Here is a 21,516-nt window from a genome sequence, read left to right on the forward strand (position 1 = left end):
TCACTGTACACATAGGACAACTTCTCTATGGCCCTTTTCTGGCCTCAGGGCCTGGTCTGCCCTGTCACACTGCCTCACAGAGCTCATAGTCTCAAAGAGGTATTTTATTCTAATATACTTTTATGGCTCTATCAGTTAAGTTAAAGAGGTTGTATTTTCCCTTGCATGGCACATCACATAGGCTATGTCTAGACTGCAAGCCTCTTTCGAAAGAGGCTCTTTCGAAAGATACTTTCGAAAGAGCCTCTTTCGAAAGAGAGCGTCTAGACTGCACGTTGAACTTTCGAAAAAGCGGCTTGCTTTTTCGAAAGAAAGCATCCAGTGAGTCTGGATGCTCTCTTTCGAAGAAGCCCTATTTACATTGAAGAACGCCTTCTTTCGAAAGAGGAACTTTCGAAAGAAGGAGTTCTTCCTCATGAAATGAGGTTTACCGCCGTCGAAAGAAAAGCCGCGTTCTTTCGATTTAATTTCGAAAGAACGCGGCTTGAGTCTGGACGCAGGTGAGGTTTTTTTCGAAAAAAGGCTACTTTTTTCGAAAAAAACCCTGAGTCTGGACACAGCCATAGAGATTTTCATATAAACAATAGGGCCAAAGCTACAAAAGTCAGGTCATTCATGCACACAATCTCCCCCTGAAGTCATGCTGCACACTTCGGCTTTTGCTGTAACAAAACATGGGAGACGTCTTTTGTGAAAACGGGACAAAGATTCAAGGGGCGGGGGGGAGGGGAGGAGAAGGAAGAGTGTAATTCCTCTTCTTCCCAGGCAACAAATATAACAAATTGAAGAGCCAAAGATGTAGTTTCCCAGGGGCCACACTCGTACATGCTGAAGAGATGTTATCATTTCAGCCAGGAAGTGAAGATCACAGAATGCCTACCAACGATTGTTCGGGATAATCTTGAGTGTTCTCTTGGCCAGAGCCATCTAAATGACCTTAATTCATTTAAGAGTGAAGGTCTCATCCTTCAATGTTAGCAAAAAAAAGCACGTAACTATTGAATCGTAAAATGATTTTATTAACAATGTCTGATTAGGAGAGCAGCTCATTTTTACAGATAGAGATGTGGATTTGGATAAAAAAAAATTGTAGCTGCTGCAGGCTCTATTGATTAGCACTAGCAGAGGTTGTGGCCCTTTAAAAGGAAGATTTGTTCTTATTGCTGTGAAGCACCCATGCATTTTGGGGATAGTTGCAAAAAGAAGTTAATAAATAAATAAAATGTCCAAGGTATCAATGGATTAAATCATGTATATTAAATAACCACTAAATCAGCCAAACCCCACAACCTTCACTTCCTGGGTTTTCTGCACTCACTCACTGAGCAGCAAATGTCCAAGGCATCCGAAAAAGGTCGATCTAAGCCCACATGAGCCTGTATAATCACGAGAACTGGACATGCTCATAATTCTGTGCATGCAAACATGACAGGAATGAGAAGTTGTGTGATTTCATAGAACCAGCATAAGAAAATGGACTGATAGGATTACATTTCGTAACTCGTAAGGAGACTCAACGGGCCAAATTCAGATTGGGTACAAGTAAGTACAACCCTGTGAATCAGGGTTCCTCTAAACTGCAGGGCAGCACAGCTTCACAGGTGATTAATCAGCCCTGTCCAGTCAGAGGTTCAGGGTTCCTGACTGACTGGGCGGGGCTGATTAATCACCAGGGAAGCTGTACTGCTGCACAGCTTAGAGCAGGGGTGTCCAAACTTTTTTCAAAGAGGGCCAGATTTGATGAAGTGAACATGCGTGAGGGCCGACCATTTTGCCTGACAGTCTTTGAACCATTAAAATTAAATGCAAATTAACTATTTTATGCAAAGTTTATTGCAAACGACATACTTTTCATTTCGTCACATGGATGACAAATCTAAACAGGTGTTAAATCACTCTGCCTTTCATATCTGAAGGCCAGATGAAAAAAAAAATCCAGGAAGCTGAAATATATGTCAGGAACATTGTAAAGTACATTACATATTATTGGTAATAAAGGTTGTCTGTCATTAAGTTAAAAAAATATGAACAGGAACATAACTCCAAGTATACATGTTGTGTCCAAATATATTTATAACTGATTTAGACCAACTGACATTAACTGAGATTTTACAATGTATTCATCTCAATACATATGGATTTGTTGGGGGCCATAAAAGATAGATATTGCCAAATTACCTGGGGGGCCGTATTAAACCGGAACACGGGCCACAATTGGCCCGCGGGCCGGACTTTGGACATGCCTGGCTTAGAGGGAACACTGCTCTGAATGTAATCACCCCAAAGGTCCTGATCCAAATGTAGTGGCTGGCAAGACTCCAGGCTTGGCTGCTAGGGCTTCTCTTTGATATATGGAGATTTAGATGTCAATGCTGCAAAGTGCTGAGTGCACGGATCTTGATCCAGCAAAGCATTTATGAACATGTTTAGCTTGTAAGCACGTGAATAGTTTCATGAAATCAATGGATTACTTACACACCTGAAGTTAAAAATATGTTTACAAGCTTTTTTTTTTTTTTTTTTTTTTTTTTTTAAATCAGGACCAGAGTGGATAGCATCTTTCAGGATTAAGTCCTTAAATGATGAGGATCAAATTCAGTTCCAATTCCCTTGTAAATTTGGAGTAAATTCACAGAAATCAGTGGAATTATCCTGGATTGATCCTGCTCAAAGTGAAAGCACACTTTGGTCTACAAGTTTAATTCACTTCTTCTGATTTTATATTGGTGATGGTGTATCTCCATGGATGTTACTTCTGGTTTACATCGGCATAAGTGAGAGTGAATCAGGTCTGTAGGTTGTAAATTTTGCAGAAAAATCCCTTTGAACAACTCTGACAATTTTATACCAATCTGTGTTAGTAGAAACACTATTAATTGTAATATGAAAAATACAAAGGGCCAGTTTCTCATTTACACTTAAGTACTTTTATATTAAAGGAGCCACTTATTGGAAAATTGACCCTCCAGTGATCGCTCTTCCGTGGTTCAATTTAGTGGATCTAGTAAAGACCCATTAAATCGAATGCTGAGGTTGTCCCCATCAACCGTCATACTCCTACTTGCTGTTGCGAGGAGTAAGGGAAGTCAACAGAAGAAACTCCCCCATCAACCTCCTGCTGTGAGGCCACCCCAGAAAAATTGATGCAAGGTACACCGACTCCAGCTAAGCAATTCATGTAGCTGGAGATGCTTAACTAGCAGCGATATTCTCTCCCACTGTAGACCTGGCCTTACAATGGGCATAATTTAGATATATACACACCTTCTCAAAGGCCTATTTGCACTACCAGAGTAGACTAAAGAACATTTGTGTAAATAAGAATCTGGCTCATATTCATCATATGGAAATGGGAAAACATAACTTGAAACCTTTGAGGGTACTGAATCAGTCATTACAATTTCATTACCAACCACCAAATGCACACTGTATTTTTTTCAAATGAACACCCTCCACCCAAATATTTACTTTTCCCTTAAATAGGAATGATTGACATCTTAGCTTTTAGTATTTTATTAATTGTCAAAGCAACTTCTATGGTCTATGCATAAATTATGTTCTAGAACTGAGAGAAACTCAAGAAGTTGTTGGGCAATTTTTGTTGTTTAACCACATGCAAAAAAATCTCAGTATGCTTGGAACCAGTGTCATAGATTTATCCTTGAAATAGAACACATGCTCTTTGAAACTCTTCACTGAGTTAATATTAAGTTGTTTTTCTGCATTGTAAAATAAACCTTATCAAAATGAAATTTAATAGTTGGGTATTAGGGAACCATAAGAAAAGCAGAAAAGCTATTTGTTATCTTTATGTTTATAGCATTTTGAGATGCATATTGAGATGAAAAAATAAAACTTGATTGCCATAAACCACAGCCAGCTACTGGACAGTTTAACTGCATATCTGTTCTCTGTAGCTATTATTCCTAAATGTACTGGGATAGAGTTAAGATAATGGGGGCTGGTGAGTCATTTCATATGGTGACATATAGCATGGATTTCAGTACACAACAGATGGCTCTTACTCTACAATATACTTCACTCTGTCAGAAATACAGTTTTTCATCTTCTGTATTATGATCAGTAATGTATTATAAAATTTCAACAGGAAGTATAAATACGAGAGAGAGACATATGGCTCTTCTGGTATGAAATATACATGTCCGATCTTACACAAATATTTCCACTGGCAGGTCTTCATTTTCGATCCTAAAAATGTTTGTGCCGTTTTGTTATACCCTATTAAACAGCCACTTTGAGCCACCTCCGTTGTGAGGCTATGGTCCAGTCTTCCTTTCTGCAGAAGCAAATTGGGCCTCCACAATGAACAGCAGGCATCAGTCAGAGCAGTTCTTCCTCTAGCTACCTGGTTTGAGTCTGCAGCCGGGTAGTGTGAAGCTGAAGAGTGCTGAACAATTTTCAAAGAAGCTTAAGAGAGTTAATCAGGTCAATGAGCTTTTGGTGCCTAACTCTCCTAGGCTTCTTTGAAAATCTACGATTATATATTAAATAGAAAAAACTACGTTAAAAGAACATTATTTAGGTTATAACATTGAACTCTTGAACGTTAGGAAATGCTGGATTTATTGTTACTTGTGCAAACTTAATTCAGCCCGTGTGTGGTTTGAACTTGTGTCCTGAACAATGCCAGGATCCTATGTTAAAAATAGTGTTATCATATAATTAAAGAACATGCTATAATGCATATGCAGTGCAGAAGAAGGCAGAATTAAGGTTGCACAGGCAACTGCAAACTTGGCATTTCCCAACTTTCAAGTGCTGGAGTATGCAACATTAATAATATTCTTGTAGCATATTTATTTTATATATAATTATAATACGTGCATCGTAAAAGCTCCCTCAGCATGCATCTTAAGCAAAAGTCATGGGCATGATGAAGGAATTGCATGGCAAAATTCTATGACCTGTGTTATGCAGGAAGTGAGATGAGATGATCATAATGCTTTCTTCTCACAGTCATGTCTACATAGCAGCAGCAGCCTGGGCCCTGCACCTTCAGTACCACAGCATAAGTGGCTGCCACCTGTGCTGCAGGACTTACCACATACAGTACTAGCTAGCTACCAGTAGCAGCTGTGGATGGACCAATGGGCCCAAGCAGTAGATCTAGAGTATGACTAAGGGGCTGAACGTGGCCTATCAATCTCTTTCTTTTCTCCACAGAGGGAACTGAGGAACTTTCTTCCACATGTGGTGCCCTCTGTTGAAACCAGGTGATGGGTCTGAGGTTAGATTTATGGGGTGGAGGCGAGATTTATGGGAGGTGGGGGATCCTTGCCCAAAGTAGTGCCTTTAGAGAGTGACCTGATCCAGAGAGATCATACGTTGGGCACTGGGGTGGAAAGGAGCCTAGATCATCTTTTTTTCTCTCCTCTCCCCGAATGCTGCTCCCAGCTGTTTGCAATAAAGCGTGTGCTGCTGCTCTGAGCAGTAGGAGCAGCCTGGCCTTAGAGTGCTGGTGTTAGTTATTATTTCGGCAGGCTGCCAATGCTTTCTGAGGAATGCCATCAAGAGAAAGAAAATAGTGATTTTTTAAATGGTTTACAACAACAAAGGTCAAATGGAACTTCACAGAACAAAGGCTAGGCCCTTCTTCACCCTGAGAACATGCCCCCCGTTGAATGTCAACTGCTAGTTGCAAACTGTGGAGATTTAAGAGCTTCTCAAAGAAAAGAATCTTTTATAGTGAAAAGTGTATAGAGGTCATTTCCAGATCCCCTCTATAATCTATACCTCTAGTCACATTTTTAGACTAATGACCAGTGCTATCTTTAGGCTTCATGGGACTCTATGCAGTGGTATTACATTGATGCCTCTCTGCCTGATAGCAGCCTGTGGGAATCAATTTTTTAGACATATGATTTTATAATGTTCAGCAACACACTAATGAAATATTTTTAAGACACGTTTTAAACATTAACACCCCAGTGGTGCCCCAAATTTTCAGGTGCCCTATGCATATAGGTAAGGATGGCCCTGCTAATGACCAGTGATATTTTATTTGAAAACACAAAACGAGTTTGGATCCTAAGAACCCCCTTCCTAGCCCTAGTCTTCCATATATCTGAAACAGCCCCGTCAAGGACCTTTTATAATCTATGGGAACATGTTACAATGTTAAAAGAGATCTGCATATTTTGCATATAGATGCCACGACAAACAAAGGTCAACCTGAACTGTGTCTGTTCCTGTAAGCAGACTCCAGAGCAAAGCATGTATTGTTTATAAGCCTTCTCTAGTGCTTCAGAAGAAAAAAAACCATATTTTTGAAAGTACAAAGAGAAATCTGGCCAATATTTAGCACTGCATTAATGGATTCTCTGAAGCGCCTAGTGAACAGCACTTCAGTTCTGCAATGGGGATAGTGATGTGGGAAAAAAACCCTACAAATGCCAGATGAGCTCCAGGATATATTCCTTCTTCACAATTTTATTGTCTTACCTCCGATTCTTTGTAATAGCGCTCAGAGATTTCGTCGCAGGCGATATCGATGAAGCAGACTTCTCGCTCAAGGTCTTTGGCTTCGTTGTCAAAAATCTGCAAGATTGAAAGAAACTTTAACACTTCAACAGGACAGTTCCAAAGCATTGTGGTCACAAAGCATTGTGAGGGGCTGAGCCAATGACCTGTGGTGCAGCAGAGCACACAGTGCTGAAGGCATCTTGACTCATGCTTAGAGTGCTTGCAGGTCCACATGGTCCACATAATACCAAGCCATCCACGGTGCATCCACTTCAGAAGCACTGTACACATGCCAGAATACAGCAATGAGGCACAGAGGAGAGAGTGGGTGTGGCAGAGGAGGCAAAAAACAAGCAATACAGTCCTAAGCAGTATCCAACTGCTACTAGAGGAGTGTGTAGCAGCCATTGTTTTCGGTATGTAACCACTCCTGTTTCACAGCAGGAAGCATTGGAGTGTACTTCACAGTATATCCTGCTTAGCGCCCCCTGCTGCTGGTCAGTCCACTCCTTTCCCTGTCTCAGTGCACACCTTCAGAAGAGCCAGCTGCCCCGTTAACACAGGGCAAAGCAGATATTTAGTATGATTATTATTTATGTTGCCTGCTCTAATTCTTGGGCCAAATATCACCATCAAGGGAAAAGCTGACTTTCCAGACTCAAATTCCTATTGCTCTTTCTAGAAGTGTTATTCTACTTTCAGAACAGCGATGAAATATGTCCGCACATATGTACAAAATGAGACAAAGCTTTGACTCTGCTGTGCTACTGAGACTCAGGATTTTGGATAAATCTTACAGATTTAATGGTTGAGGAAACCATAAAGTGATAGGGTAAAGTTCTGCTCTCAAGTGTGTGCATGAAGCTCCTATGGACTTAAATTTTCAAGGACCATGTATTGGCAAGCCAGCTTTCATTTCTGTCCCCAGCACCTACCTACTGGGAGGGGAGTTGCAAATTTGGAACCACAATTATTTGCACATGTAATCTGGGCAATTTCTATGCCTGACTTCCTACAAATCAATTACATGGACATCTCAATATGAGATGTCTGCAATGCTTTGTGGGCACAAATATGCTGGCCAGGTTAAAGTGGTCCTCAAGTCAGGAGGACAATAACTGGCTAGCAACATGCTTTATCTGTGTAGTGCCATTGTCTACAGCTAATGTTTTCAGAAAATATAAATATCCATTGCTTGGAAATTAAATTTCATGAACATACAAAAAAGTTAATTCCATTTCATTTCAGCCCAGTGGGACAATTAATTTGATATCAGGATACAAAATGCCAGCACTGCTCATTAGCCAGACTGCGAGTTTGGTATTTCTGCCAGAAACATATCCTTTCAATATACAATGTTCATAATGAAAGAGGGATGGGAAATGGGCGAATATAAGGGAGGAAGTTGGGTTAGGCCAGTTTGTAAATCCTTAAAAGGTTGCTATTAGTAACACAGTCAAGAAACTTCCTTAAAAATTTATAATTTAATTGGACAGTGTCCATTTGGCTGTATACGTGAGCTCTTGCAGCCTCAATCTTCTAGTACAGAGGTGGGCAAAAGGGTCTCCGTGGGCCGAATCCGGCCTACCAAGTGGATTGTTCCAGCCACTCCCCTCCCCCAGGCCAATTAGGGCTTGGGGGTGGGGGAAGCGTGCAAAGTTTCCTCTGCCCACCACACGCTCCTGGCAGGGTGGGAGGAGACTTTGTGCACTCTCCTGCCCCCACGTTCTGATTGGCCTGGGGGCTGAAGGGGAAGCACGTGAAGTCTCCTCCCACCCCAGGGTCATGGGCGGCTAGGGGGAACCTCATGGAGGCGAGAGGGCAAAGACGTCAGCCAGTTCCCCACCCCCATACCAATCATAGTCCATGGGTGGGGAATTAGGGAAGTATCCTGGTGCTGCCCCTTCTGCTTGAGGCCCCGTCCCTTCCAGTGTGGGCCGGGGCCACTTAAAAAATTTCTGAAGTGGCCCTGGGCAAAAAATTATCGCCCACTCCTGTTCTAGTAGAACCTATAAATTGCACATTTTTTTTCTTTCTTTAAAATAATATGAAAGAGGTCAGGTGGACAGATGCCTGGAGGCTGTTTAATTAAATCACTGACCTTTGCTAGTTTTTCAGCCAAGTGAAAGGTTAGAAATGCACATAAAAAAGTCAAGTCTTCAAATGGTTAAGTCAGGAGAAAGATTATTTCCCGTCCTTTACTCCTCCATCCCACACCAATTTGGCACTTAAACAGACCATTTCCTTAACTCCGTAAGTTGGCTCCATGATAGGCTGGCTCCCCATTACTAGCCTAAGCTGTCATCTAATCATTTCTCCATGTTCCTTTCTTAGACTGTCCTCACAACACTTGCAGATGGAGATTTAATCCCCTAGTTTTATCAGCAGTGGAAAATAAAGAGTCATTAGAGCACAAGATTGATTTCTTTTTTAGGTCTGATTCTCTTATTGCCTCTTCTAGCCAAATACTCCGGGATATTCTTAAAGCCCATAGGGGGGAGGGTTTGATTGCTTTTGCAATCAAAATTAAGAGGCTGGAGTAATTAAAAAGTTTTAAAACAGATTAAAGCCCACAAAAAGAAACATAAGGCTCCCAATCTGTGCAGCTATATTTGCAAGTGTGCAGAGTGAATGGCAAGAATGCTTTGTGCCCTTAGTAATGAAGAGGAAATTGTAGAAAGGCTGAATGTTAAATATTATGAAAATCTGAAGGATCGTTTTGAAAGAGAGCAAGAGAATGCACACACTTTACTGCAGTATACAAACAGCTGTGCACTTTCATTTTCTAAGAGGGATAAAAATGGCTCAAGAGAAGTTTCCCAGTCAGTCTAAAATCATACCCAAAATAACAGGAGGACAGACAGTAGATTTTAATTGGCTTATTTTGTATCAAGATAAAGTAATTTGTTAAGAAAAGAAAAAGAAAAAAGCAACCCTCCAACAAAACAAAAAACACAAACCAACAAACCAAAAAACCAAACCAAAAAACCCACCTTGGGACAACATTAATAGAAACTTGTGATACACAAAGAAAGATCACACAGGGGCACTAAAACAAAAACTTGCTGCCTGTCTACACTGGCCGCGAGTTCTTGCACAAGTACACTGACGTTCTAATGTATGAAATCAGTGCTTCTTGCACAAGAACTCTGATGCTCCCGCTCAGGAATAAGCCCTCTTGCGCAACTGTTCTTGCGCAAGAGGCCAGTGTACACAGGCAACATTAATTTATTGCGCAAGAAAGCCCTTTGGTTAAAATGGCCATCAGAGCTTTCTTGCGCAAGAGAGCGTCTACACTGGCATGGATGCTCTTGAGCAAAAGCACATCTCTTGTGCAAATGCATATGCCAGTGTAGACGCTCTCTTCTGGCAGAGTTTTTGCACAAGAACTCTTCCACAAAAGAGTTCTTGCGCAAGATCATGCCCGTGCTTTTCAATTTACCCCCATTTCTTTTCTTTCTACTATATGATGCAAGCTCATCACCTCCTGGAGAACCAAAAGCTTCCGCGGGCCCCCAGGCAAGCTGCAGGGGGCCCCAGTGCTGCACCCCTAGAAGGCGTAGGGCCTCAGGCAGATGGGGCCGGGCCAGAGGCAGCCAGTCCTCAGGTGCCACCCTGATCATGGTGCACCACTCCTCCATGCCTCAGAGCCACCCAGAGTGCACAGTGTGACACTTCGGTGGCAATTTAAAGGGCTTAGGGCTCCAGCCACATCTGCTGCTGCAGCAGCAGCTGGGAGCCCCAGACCTCTTTCAATCACTGGGTCCCAGAGCAACTGCCCCTGTTCTCCCCTTATCCTTCCGCCCGCATCGGCAGATCTGATCACCTCTACAGTGGGAGAATCGAATGTGTCAATATGCACTTGACTGGAGATGTCTCTTCCCCCTCTGGCTAGTGTTAGGGAGGGAGTCAGTCTATGGGGGACAGGGGACATTAACAGCAAAGTTTATTTCTCTCTCTCTCAAGCTATGGAGCTTTTCTCTGCTTGGTTTCTAGCCCAAATCTAGTCCAGGTCATAGTGACTGTCAGTTTCCGCCATCTTACTGCGATCACCTCTGTGTTCACGGCAGAGTTAACCTGAGCGAGTGCGCACTTGACTGCATCCGCTCTGCACTCGCTCAGTGAAGGAGGACTGCTGGGGTCACTTCCCATGGGTTTTTGTGCTTTATACAGAGCTGATCTCTGACCCTCTCAGTGAATTGTGGGTGTACTTGTGTGGCCTTTTAGGCAAACCAGAAAAACCTCTGGGCAGGTATTGGGGGACTCTCATCATTTGAGTGGTTTAACCTGCATCCTACTGCAAAGTGGGAAACCTAGGAAGGACCCAAGAGGGGCCAGATACCTTGGGCATAAAGCACCATAAAGTCTGGGTGAAGGAGGCAGTTGTGACCTGAGGCACTGGACGGGGGTGCAGGAGGTGGATTGTAACCTAGGCCCGGGGGATTTGTGTGTGAATGGGAACTAGCCAAGGACAACAGCCAAGTGGAAGCCCAAGTGAATTCTGTAATGAAGATAAGCCCTTAGGGCATGTCTACACTATGGAAAAGATCGACCTTCCGGAGGCCACTCTTCTAACATTTGATTTAGCGAATCTAGCGTAGACCCCCTCTCCCTCCCCAAAATCAAATGCCGAGGGCAGCTGCTGCCAGTGGCCTGTACTCCTCATTCTATGGGGAGTAAGGGAAGCCGAAGGGAGCATGTGCTCCTATTGGCCTCACACAGTGCAGATGCGGTGGCGGCTCGGCTTAAGGTAAGCCAAATACAGCTACACATTTTGCATAGCTGGATGGCGTACCTTAAGCCGACCGGTCTGGTCTAGTGTAGACCAGGCCTGAGAGACTAAAGCAATCAAGTGGCCAGTGAGGAAAGCTGACCTCAGTATTTTCAAAAAGAAGCAAGGTTCTAAAATCGGTATGTTTCCTTTGGAGGCTAGTTAGTCCTATCCATTGTCTGAGTTTGGGTAAAGGAGGAGCTCCAAGTCATCTTCACTTTTTGTGCATTAGATTCACACTGTCTACAATTAATTGTGCAAGTAAATGAAAAAAATAATATCTTCAAAATAGATTTGCTTCCAAAAGAGCAGGCCAGTCTTAAATCAATTACAGGTCAGGTAACATAGTAGAAAATATGGTTATATACTATGTACCATCTCTCTTGGCCCATCTAGAACACAAACTTGTACCAATATGATTGCGCTATATAAATGCACAAGAGTGATAGAATTTATTTAAGTTAAGGGAGGGAGAAAATTTATTTAAGTCAAGGGCCAATGTTGTCACAGGGACAAATGGATATAAACTGACCATCAATAAGTTTAGGTGTGAAGTTAGATTAAGGTTTTTTAATGATGAGAGTAGTGAAGTTCTGCAACAGTCTTCCAAGGAGTCTAGTGTGGCAAAAAACTCAAACTTGTTTTAAGACTGAGCTTGATATATAATACATATGGCTCATCTGAAACTGCTGTTAGCAGATATCTTCAGTGGTCAGAAATGGGACACTAGATGGGGAGAGCTCTGAGTTCCTACAAAGAATTCTTTCCTACATGCCTAGCTGGTGGGTCTTGCCTACATGCTCAGAGCCTAACTGATCTCCATATTTGAGGCTGGAATGGAATTTTCCCCCAGGTCAGGTTGGCGGAAACCCTGGGTTTTCTGCCTTCTTCTCTAGAGCAAAGCATGGTTTAAACTAGGAAAAACAGGGGATTCTCTGTAACTTGAAGTCTTTAAATCAAGATTTGAGGACTTCAGTAATTCAAGCAGGAATTAAGGGTCTACTATAGCAATGGGTGGATGAGGTTCTGTAGCTGCAACATGCAGGAGATTAGACCGATGATCACGATGATCCCTTCTGACTTTAAAGTCTGTGAATCTGTGAAATGACTAGATGGGTCTCAGTTCACACCTAATGTGTTTTCAGTGCCCATTTATGTGTACTCTCACTACAAAATAAAACGTCCTATTTCAATGAAGGTTATTTTGAAGTATGAATGCCCACACACGCATGCATCAAAATAATAAAACATGCAAATTAAAATGGATCCTGTTATTTTCATTCAAGTCTATATAGACCAGCCTTTAACCAGGGGTGGGCAATAATTTTTGATGGTAGGCCACTCCAAAAATTTGAAAAATAGTCGATAACCGCACTCTTCCATGATATTAATGGAAGAGGTGCAGGGGTCTGGGGTGGAGGTTGGGTGCAGAAGGGAGCTTGGGGTAAGGGAGGAAGTTTGGGTGAAGGAGGCAGTTATGACCTGAGGCATTGGACTGGAGTGCAGGGGGTGGATTTTAACCTAAGGCAGGGAATTAGGGATCAGGAGGGGGTGAAGGGGTCTGGGCTGTGAGCTAGGGCAGGAGAAGATTATGATCTGGGGCAAGGGATATGGACACACAAGGGGGGCAAAGGATTTGGGTATGTGGAGTAGGGGGGGCAAGAAGCAGGGGATAGAGGGTTGAAGAAGGGAGGGACTGGGATACCAGAGGCAGGGTCTGGCCAGGACACTTACCAGCCAGCAGCTGTTCCTGAATCAGCCTCCCTCCCTGCCTGCCCTGCCCATGAACAGGCTGCAGCCATGTGCTCTGGAGCTCCTTGTGCTTCGTGGCTGCCTGTTATTAAAACAGGAAACTCCCATCGGCCAGTTTCTGGCTAGAAACCAGCCAAAGGGATTGTGCTTGGGGTGGAAGCAGCTCCTAAAGCTTTCCCCCTCCCCTCTGGACTCATAGTTTTAAAAGAAAAACTGTCCTGAAGCCACATTTCTAAACCGCATTCGGGTGGGGTGAGGAAAGCGGAAGCCTACCTGGGGCTCTCCACAGCATCCACAGGCTGGATCTGGTGACTTGGCAGGCCAAATCCAGCCTGTGGGCTGTTATTTTGCCTCGGCCTGCTATAGACACTGAATCTTTGCCCACATTAGAAACTTGTCTCAAAGGTAGCAATTCCCACCTCCTAAATTAAGCAATGGGATTCAGATTGTGAAAAAAAAATCAAGATTCTTTCCCACCAGCTACAAATTAATTTTTCTCCACCTCCCCCAATACTAACATTCTTTTATTGTTATGGACAAAGTGACAATTAAACTCCCGATTTACAGTTTAGCCCTTTTCCTTCTATTCTGCATTCTGCAGTTTCTTTCCCTATAAATATCTTCATGTATGTCAAGTTCTAGAGTTAAAAGAGGTACTTTTTATCCCCTAAAAGTAATCACGTCTGAGTCCTGGATTGTCAATACTTGAGTGCCACAAGATAGCATCTGCACGGGGTAGAACAGACTATGACAGAAATGACTTAAGGAAATCTTTTCACACTTTAGACACACAAATTAAAGTGTCAAAGAGATTTATCCCTGCATTCTGCATTTAGACACACAACGTGATCATGAAATGATAGAGTTCATGATTCTAAGCAATGGTAGGAGGGAGAACAATAAAATAAAGATAATGGATTTCAAGAAGGCAGTCTTTAGCAAACTCAGGGAGTATGAAAGTAAGTTCCCATGAGAAGCAAGTGTAACAGGAAAAACAATTGGAGCATTTTTTCAAAGAGACATTATTAAGGGCACAAGAGCAAACTATTACACTGCATAGGAAAGATAGGCAGTACGGCAAGAGACCACTGGCTTATTCAGGAGATCTTGAACGATCTAAAAATAAATAAAAAAAAAAGAGTCCTACAAACAGTGGGAACTAAGCCACATTATAAAGGATGAATATAAACCAGGGGTAGGCAATAAAAAAAAACATCAGCTCACCAGGGTTAGTCCCTGACGGGCCATCGCTGCTATGTTTACCTGCGCCTCTGTGCTATGAGGCAAGTCTGAAGGAATTGGGCTTGTTTTGTTTGGAAAAGAGAGGACTGAGAAGGAACATGATAGCGGTTTTCAGGTATCTAAAAGGGTGTCACAAGGAGGAGGGAGAAAAATTGTTCTCCTTGGCCTCTGAGGATATGACAAGAAGCAATGGGCTTAAACTGCAGCAAGGGAGGTTTAGGCTGGACATTAGGAAAAACTTCCTAACTGTCAGGGTGGTTAAACACTGGAATAAATTGACTAGGGAGGTTATGGAATCTCCATCACTGGAGATATTTAAGAGTAGGTTAGACAGACACCTGTATAGACCGTGCTTTGTCCTGCTGTGAAGGCAGGAGACTGGACTTTATCTCTTGAGGGCCCCTTCCAGTTCTAGTATTCTATGATTCTAGTATTCTATGAATCTATGATCTCAGCTCTCACTGGCTGTCATTCATGGCCAAGGCGAGCGGCTGGAAGGGGCACAGATCAGGGTGCCGCTTCCCGCCACTTGCATTGGCTACGAATGGTGATTCATGGCCAATGCATCCTAGAATAATCAAGGAGCTGAATGAAGAGATATCTGAGCCATTCGCTATTTTCTGTGACAAATCATGGAAGATGGCAGAGATTTATGAGCCTGGAAAAGGGCAAAAAAAATATCCATCTATAAAAAAGGGAAATAAGGGCAACCCAGGGTATTACTGACCAATCAGCTCAATGTCTGTACCAGAAAAGATAATGGAGCAAATAATTAAGGAATCAGTTTGCATACATCTGGAAGATAATAAGGTGATAAGTAACAGTCAGAATGGGTTTATCAAGATCCAATCTTATCAAGCGAACCGGCTATCTTTTTTTTGACAGATAACAAGCCTTGTGGATGGGAGGAAGTGGTAGATGTGGTATATCTAGATGTTAGTAAGGCATTTGACAGTCTTGCATGACCTCATTAACAAAATAGGGAAATACAACCTAGAGGGAGCTTCTATTAGGTGGGTACATAACTGGTTGGATAACCATTCACAGAGAGTAGTTATCAATGGCTCAGTGTTATGCTGGAAGGGCATAACAAGTGGGGTTCCACAGCTTTGTGACAAATTCTTCTCCATATCTTCATCAATGATTTAATTGCAGAGAGCACGCTTATAACATTTTCAGATGATATCAAGCTAGAAGGGGTTGCAAGAGCTTTAAAGGACAGGGTGAAAATTCAAAATGATCTGGACAAGCTAAAGAAACAGTGTGAGTCGAAGAGGATGAAATTCAATAAGGACAAATGCAAAGTACGTCACTTCGGAAGATACAAATCATGACACACATTCAAAATGGGAAATGACTGCCTAGGAAAGTGTATTGTGGAAAGGGATCTATGCGTCATAGTGGACCACAAGCTAAATATCAGTGAACAGCGTAACACTGTTGCAAAAAAAGCAAACATCATTCTCAGATATATTAGCAGGAGTGTTGTAAGTAAAACACAAGTAGTAATTCTTCTGCTCTACTCCACACTGATTAGGCCTCAACTGGAGTACTGTGTCCAGTTCTGGGCACCACATTTTAGAAAAGAGGTGGACAAATTAGAGAAAGTCCAGAGAAGAACAATACAAATGATTAAAGGTCTAAAAACATGAGTGATGAGGGAAGACTGAAAGAACTGCGTTTGTTTACTCCGGAAAGGAGAAGACTGAGAGGGAACTTATTAACAGCTTTCAAGTACGTAAAAGGGTGTTACAGGGAAGGGGATGTAAAATTATTCTCTTTAACCTCTGATAGGACAAGGAGCAATGGGCTTAAATTGAAGCAAGGGAGGTTTAGGTTGGACAGTAGAAAAATCTTCCTGTCACAGTGGCTAAGCACTAGAATAAATTGCTTAGGGAGGTTGTGGAATCTCCATCACTGGAGATTTTTAAAGAGCTAATTAGACAGACACTTGTCAGGAATGGTTTAGATTGGGGTGGGCAATAATTTTTGAATGGAGGGGGTCACTTCAAATTTCAGAAGTGCTTCCAGGCCACCTGGAAGAGGTGGAGCCTTAGGCGGAAGAGGCAGGGTCGGGAGCTCTGAGCCCTTTCAACTGCTTTAACAGGTCGAACCTCCCTGGTCTGGTACCTCTGGGAACTGACTGGTCCTAGACCAGGGAATTTGCTAGACCAGGGGAGATCAATGCACCCAGGTGTCCACATTTCCTTCTGGCTGCCCCTGTGCCTGGGGCTCTGCCCTCCCCATGGGGGGAGGGAGACTTCACTAACCCCGCTATCCTAGTACAGCTCTGCTGTCACCCAGGGCTCCACTTTTTCTCCACAGCTCTGCTGCTGCCTGGGAGGGCTCTGTACTCTGCTCAGTAACCCTGCTGCTGACGGGGCTCCCTCCAGTGGTCCTGTGCCTGGAGCTTCATTCTCTGCCCAGCAGACCCTCTGCTGCCGGGGCTCTCCTCAGAAGTTCCACTGCAGATTCCTGAGCTCTGCCTGCCCTAGTCTGGCAATGCTCTTGGTCCCACAGGGTCACCCTGACAATGCCAGACCAGGGTTGCTGGACTAGGGAAATCCGGATTAGGAAGTGTCAACCTGTATTCAAAGGGCTTCCGCTTTAGCAGCCATGGGGAAGGCACGAGCCCTTTAAATAGAAGCAGTTGAAAGGGCTCGTAGTTCCCGGCCTGCCGCTAATGCATTGCCTGGGAGCCTACTGGCAGGCGCAAACACTTTAAATAGAAGTCAGTGAAAGGGCTCGTGCATCCCTGGTGGCTCACAGGCAACGTGTTAGGGGGCGGGTCCGGGAGCTGCTGCGGGCTGGATGAAAGAGCTAGGCGGGCCACATCCAGCCTGCTGACAGCCTCTTGCCCAGCCCTGGTTTAGATAGTGATTGATCCTGCCATGAGTGCAGGTGACTGGACGCAATGACCTAGAACTGAAAGGGACCTATTTATGATTCTGCATAATTATATAGCCAAATTAAATGACATTGAAAATAAGAGAAAAATATATAGATATAATATGTGTCCTGAAGAATCCCAAATCCTAAATTACGAGTTTCTCCATCATTGTAATGTGAGGGAGTGCTCTCTCAGTATTGTGCGCTCTTTATGTTCTTATGAATTTGCATGTCATCCTTGCACGGGACCCATGCTAATCTTCTCTGTTCCAATTTAAGTATATGTGCTGCCGAAATGCAGCACACTGAAGAGCGACTGTTCTTTCCCCACTTGTAAAATGAGAACAACAACAATTACCTAGTTTTGTAAAATGCTCTGAGATCGCGGAAGGAAAAGGACTGTACAATATTTATCCTATGCTTTTTTTAGCAGCCTTGACTGATGAAAATGATCATGCATTTTTAGCATGAAGGTCCACCTAAATAGATATTACACTTTGTAGAAATGTGTTCCGATTTTGGTAAGCTTATGTATAAGACAAAATGCAGTCTCTTTATATCATATCTTAACTTCTCTCTCATGATTTATCATCTGTTCGATTGTGGTAACACCACTTCTTTGCTTTTGTAATATCCTGGAGATCCTCAGATAAAAGGCACAATTATTAATTAATTATTATTGCCTGATACTGGACCCTTTAGTACCATCAATTTATAAAAAAAATTTAGAAGTAACATGCTAAAGATACAAAAACTAACAGTCAGAGTATTTTTAAATACACAGAAACAGGAAGCTCAACAAACAATCAGTGGGGGCACTTGTAGGTGATCAAGATGTTAAAACAGCAGCTAAATTAATTCTTTGCATTAGTTTTCACTATAGAAGAAGTCAGAATGATATTCACATATTTTTGGACAACAAAGGAAACATACTGATGCATCCTTACAAGAGGGTTTGGAATCAACTGATAAACTGAACAGTAATAAGTCACCAAAACCAGATTATATTTACCCAAGACTTCAGAAGGAATTCAAATATGAAACTGCAGAACTATCAACTGCAGTGTGTAACCTATCACTGAAATAAACCTCTGTACCTGGTAATTAGATGGTAGCTACTATAAGGCTAATTTTTAAGGAGATTGTAGAGCTGTAAAAGGTTTAGTAAAGGGTAACAAAGATGATCAAGGACATGAAATGGCTTCCATATGAGGAGAGACTAAAAAGATTAGGGCTACGTGGCTGAGAGCGCGGATGGGATACGATAGAGATCTATGTAAAAGTGAAAGGGGGGCAATGTATGAATTTTCCAGGATTTGTGTTAGATTTTAAAGCTGAACTGTAACAGACTTGGTTTATCGATACATAACAGAATTCAACAGGATGAACCATTTTTATTAAATCCAGAGAGTGTGAGCTTAGTAGTTGTAACCCTGACATCTTTTCAGGCCAACTTTTAGCTTCATTGTTGTATCTCAAATTGGGGTTATGGGTGGACTGGTTATTGTTAACCAACAAACAATTTATTAGTTCACCCAACACACATTTATATATAACCAACAGTTCACCACTCAAAACATGACACAATCAATTGCGTCTTCTGCCCAGACAATGCAGCCTTGCCAACCGTTATAACAGACTAGAGTTGCTTAAGCTAATCAGTTCTCAATTCTTTAGTATTGACACAGTTATCATACTTCCCACAATGCACTTGTCTTTCAGGACACTTTGAAGAGCTGGTTAGTGCAGTTTCTTTTGCAACAATCCGTTCAGATGATTAAAAGCAATTGCTTAAGACAATCCTTTTCAATCTCTTTGAGAGCAATTTGCTTGGACTTACAAAGGAGTTAAAATCTAAAATGCAGTTACTTGAGGTTTTATTAGAAAATGTAGGCTCAGCAAGATAATCCATAGTTATTTATATTCAAGAAAAGAAGAGAAAATACAGTCTTTGAAGTAATTTCTTCTTGTTCTGTTTATCCTGGGAAGCTGGAGGAGAGTCCTTTCCGCATAGCTCATCCAGACATCAGTTACACTTGGCAGCTTTTTCTTGTGTTCAGTCAACTCTACTGGGTACATCATTACTTCAGTTTATATACCCTACTTTCAGGGCTCAAAGAAGTGGATCAATTTTTTATTCCCTCTGGATATGTGCTAAGGGAAGCCTTAGATTTTAGAGAGACATGGTGGATGAGATAATACTTTTTATTGGACCAACTTCTGATGGCGAGAGAGACAAGCCAAACCCAAAGAAGAGCTTTGTGTAGCTCAAAAAGCTTAGCTAAGAAGTTGGTCCAATAAAAGATATGACCTCACCCACCTTATCCCTGCTTAGATTTTTTGCTGCTTCCATTGGCATCCAATAGATGGCACTAGTGTATAACACATTTCTTTAATCCTTTTCTTACCGGAGGCTTTTAAAGTTTGATTCAAGGATTGTATTTCATTATTTGCCACCAACTATCATTTGGGATCCCCCCCCTTTTAAGCAATTTTTCTATTCCAAAATTTTATCCTGGTTTATATCTTTTAACATGTCTTCTTCCTTGTGCCTGCTCATTCCTATTACTTGTTGAGTGCAACTATTATTTATAATGAAAACCAACACATTTATTATAATCTTCTAAATCTGGAGGGATACTCTAGTCTTTAATTGTATGCAAGTGTTTCACCCTATATTTGAGGCATACAACATAACCAGATTCTTCACAAATGGGAGACTGTAGAACTGACTCACAACACAATCAAATGCGCAGACATGAAAACCCATACCCCCTGACACTGGGGGTGGTACGACCTAAAGGGAATGAGTGATTGACCCACATGTCTCCTCTACATAAGAGCAGCCATACTGGGCCAGACCAAAGGTCTATCCAGTCCTCTAGCCTGTCTTTTGACAGTGGCTAGTGCTACAGGCCCCAGGGGTAATGAACAGAGCAGGTAATCATCAAGTGATCTATCCCCTGTCGCCCATTCCCCGCTTCCATCCCTCCTTAGTTGTCTCTTCCAAACTTTTTTGTCTCGTCCCAGTCTTTTAAATCTCTCCTCATATAGCAGCCATTCCAAATACCTACTCTTTTTTGCTGCTCTTTTCTGAACTTTTTCCAGTGCCAAGATATCTTTTCTGAGATGAGGCGCCCTAGCAACCTCTCTGCTCTGCACCCAGCCTGGGACCACCATGTTTTCCCCACACCACCAGAGTTACCTGCAATGGAGGAAGGGCTCTGTCCTTCTCCCACCACATCCCCCTGACCCTTCAGCATGCTCCATCACACTCCAGGCCAGCTGGGCCTGGGCAGAGAGTGGGAGGAGCTACTTCCCACGTGACTGAAGCTGGACCGTTTGAGTGGCTGACTGTGCAGCATGGCAGCTGGCTGAGACAACTTGCCCCAGGCGGGGGCAGGGTGGGCATCTGCCCCAGTCAGGCTCTCTCTCAGGCAGCTGGCATGGCATAGTATTGTCACCCTTACTTCTGCAGTGCTGCTGGTGGGGTACTGCCTTCCGCACTGGGCACCTGGCCAAGTGCCACCGCTCTTAGGCTGCCCAGCTCTGAAGTCAGCACAGAAGTAAGAGGTGGCAATACTCTGACCCCTCCCTAAAATAACTTTGTGCCCTGCCCCCTACTACTCCTGTTTGGGTCAAGACCCAGTTTGAGAAATGCTGGTCTACCCCATGAAATCTGTAGGGTATAGAGGAAAAGCTCATTAAAACAGATGTCATGGGGGAAACCAGAGTTCATGGTCCATGACACATTTTTAATGGCTGTGAATTTGGTAGGGCTCTAATCATGGCAAGCCAAACAGAAATCTGGGGGGATATTTGATCCCACATGCCACCTCACGCACTGCCTGTGTGCGCAGATTCTAATCTGGGATGAAAGATTATTCAGGGTACAAGAAACACAATGGGGAGTGAATTTTTTGAAGTGAAAATACTTTGCTTCAGAAAGCAGGGTGTGACCTTGCTTGTTAAAGTGGAACTTTTTAGCTAGGTTGGAAGGGAGAAGTAGTTTACTACATATGGAAATTATGAGAGATTCCTTGTGAGGTGATTAACACCACTCTCATTAGCCATTTTAGTTTCTATTTTGGGGAACAGGAACTCCCAACCTTGGCTGATCTGTGAGTCCTTGGACAAAGCGCCTCCCATGATGTGAGCCATTTTATTATTGTCTTTACTTCTTAGGTGAATCCTATTTTGGCATAAGCAGAGATGAATAGCTTACATCTATGAAATCACAAATGGAGTGGAAAAAGTGAGTAGAGAAGTGTGATATTTACCTTTTCTCACAAAAACCAGGGGTCACCCTAATTAATAGGAATCAGATTTAATACAAACTAAAGGAAGTACTGTTTTGCACAAAGCACAATTGATCTGTG

The 21,516-nt window shown here is 42.7% G+C and overlaps 1 protein-coding gene and 1 non-coding gene across 2 annotated transcripts in view; both read right to left on the reverse strand.

Annotated features, from left to right (window-relative positions):
- Positions 1–21,516, reverse strand: part of PITPNC1 (phosphatidylinositol transfer protein cytoplasmic 1) — a 250,308-nt gene that overhangs the window by 26,691 nt on the left and 202,101 nt on the right. The window contains exon 8 of the mRNA XM_075903944.1: positions 6,463–6,558. Within this exon, the coding sequence (XP_075760059.1) occupies positions 6,463–6,558 (96 nt within the window). The remainder of the gene's footprint in view (positions 1–6,462; positions 6,559–21,516) is intronic.
- LOC112544436 (U6 spliceosomal RNA) lies at positions 17,339–17,441 on the reverse strand. The gene has a single exon (XR_003087763.1). It is a non-coding gene; the product is annotated as a U6 spliceosomal RNA (small nuclear RNA).

This window comes from Pelodiscus sinensis, chromosome 20 (genome assembly GCF_049634645.1).
Source record: "Pelodiscus sinensis isolate JC-2024 chromosome 20, ASM4963464v1, whole genome shotgun sequence".
NCBI classification, from domain to species: domain Eukaryota; kingdom Metazoa; phylum Chordata; order Testudines; family Trionychidae; genus Pelodiscus; species Pelodiscus sinensis.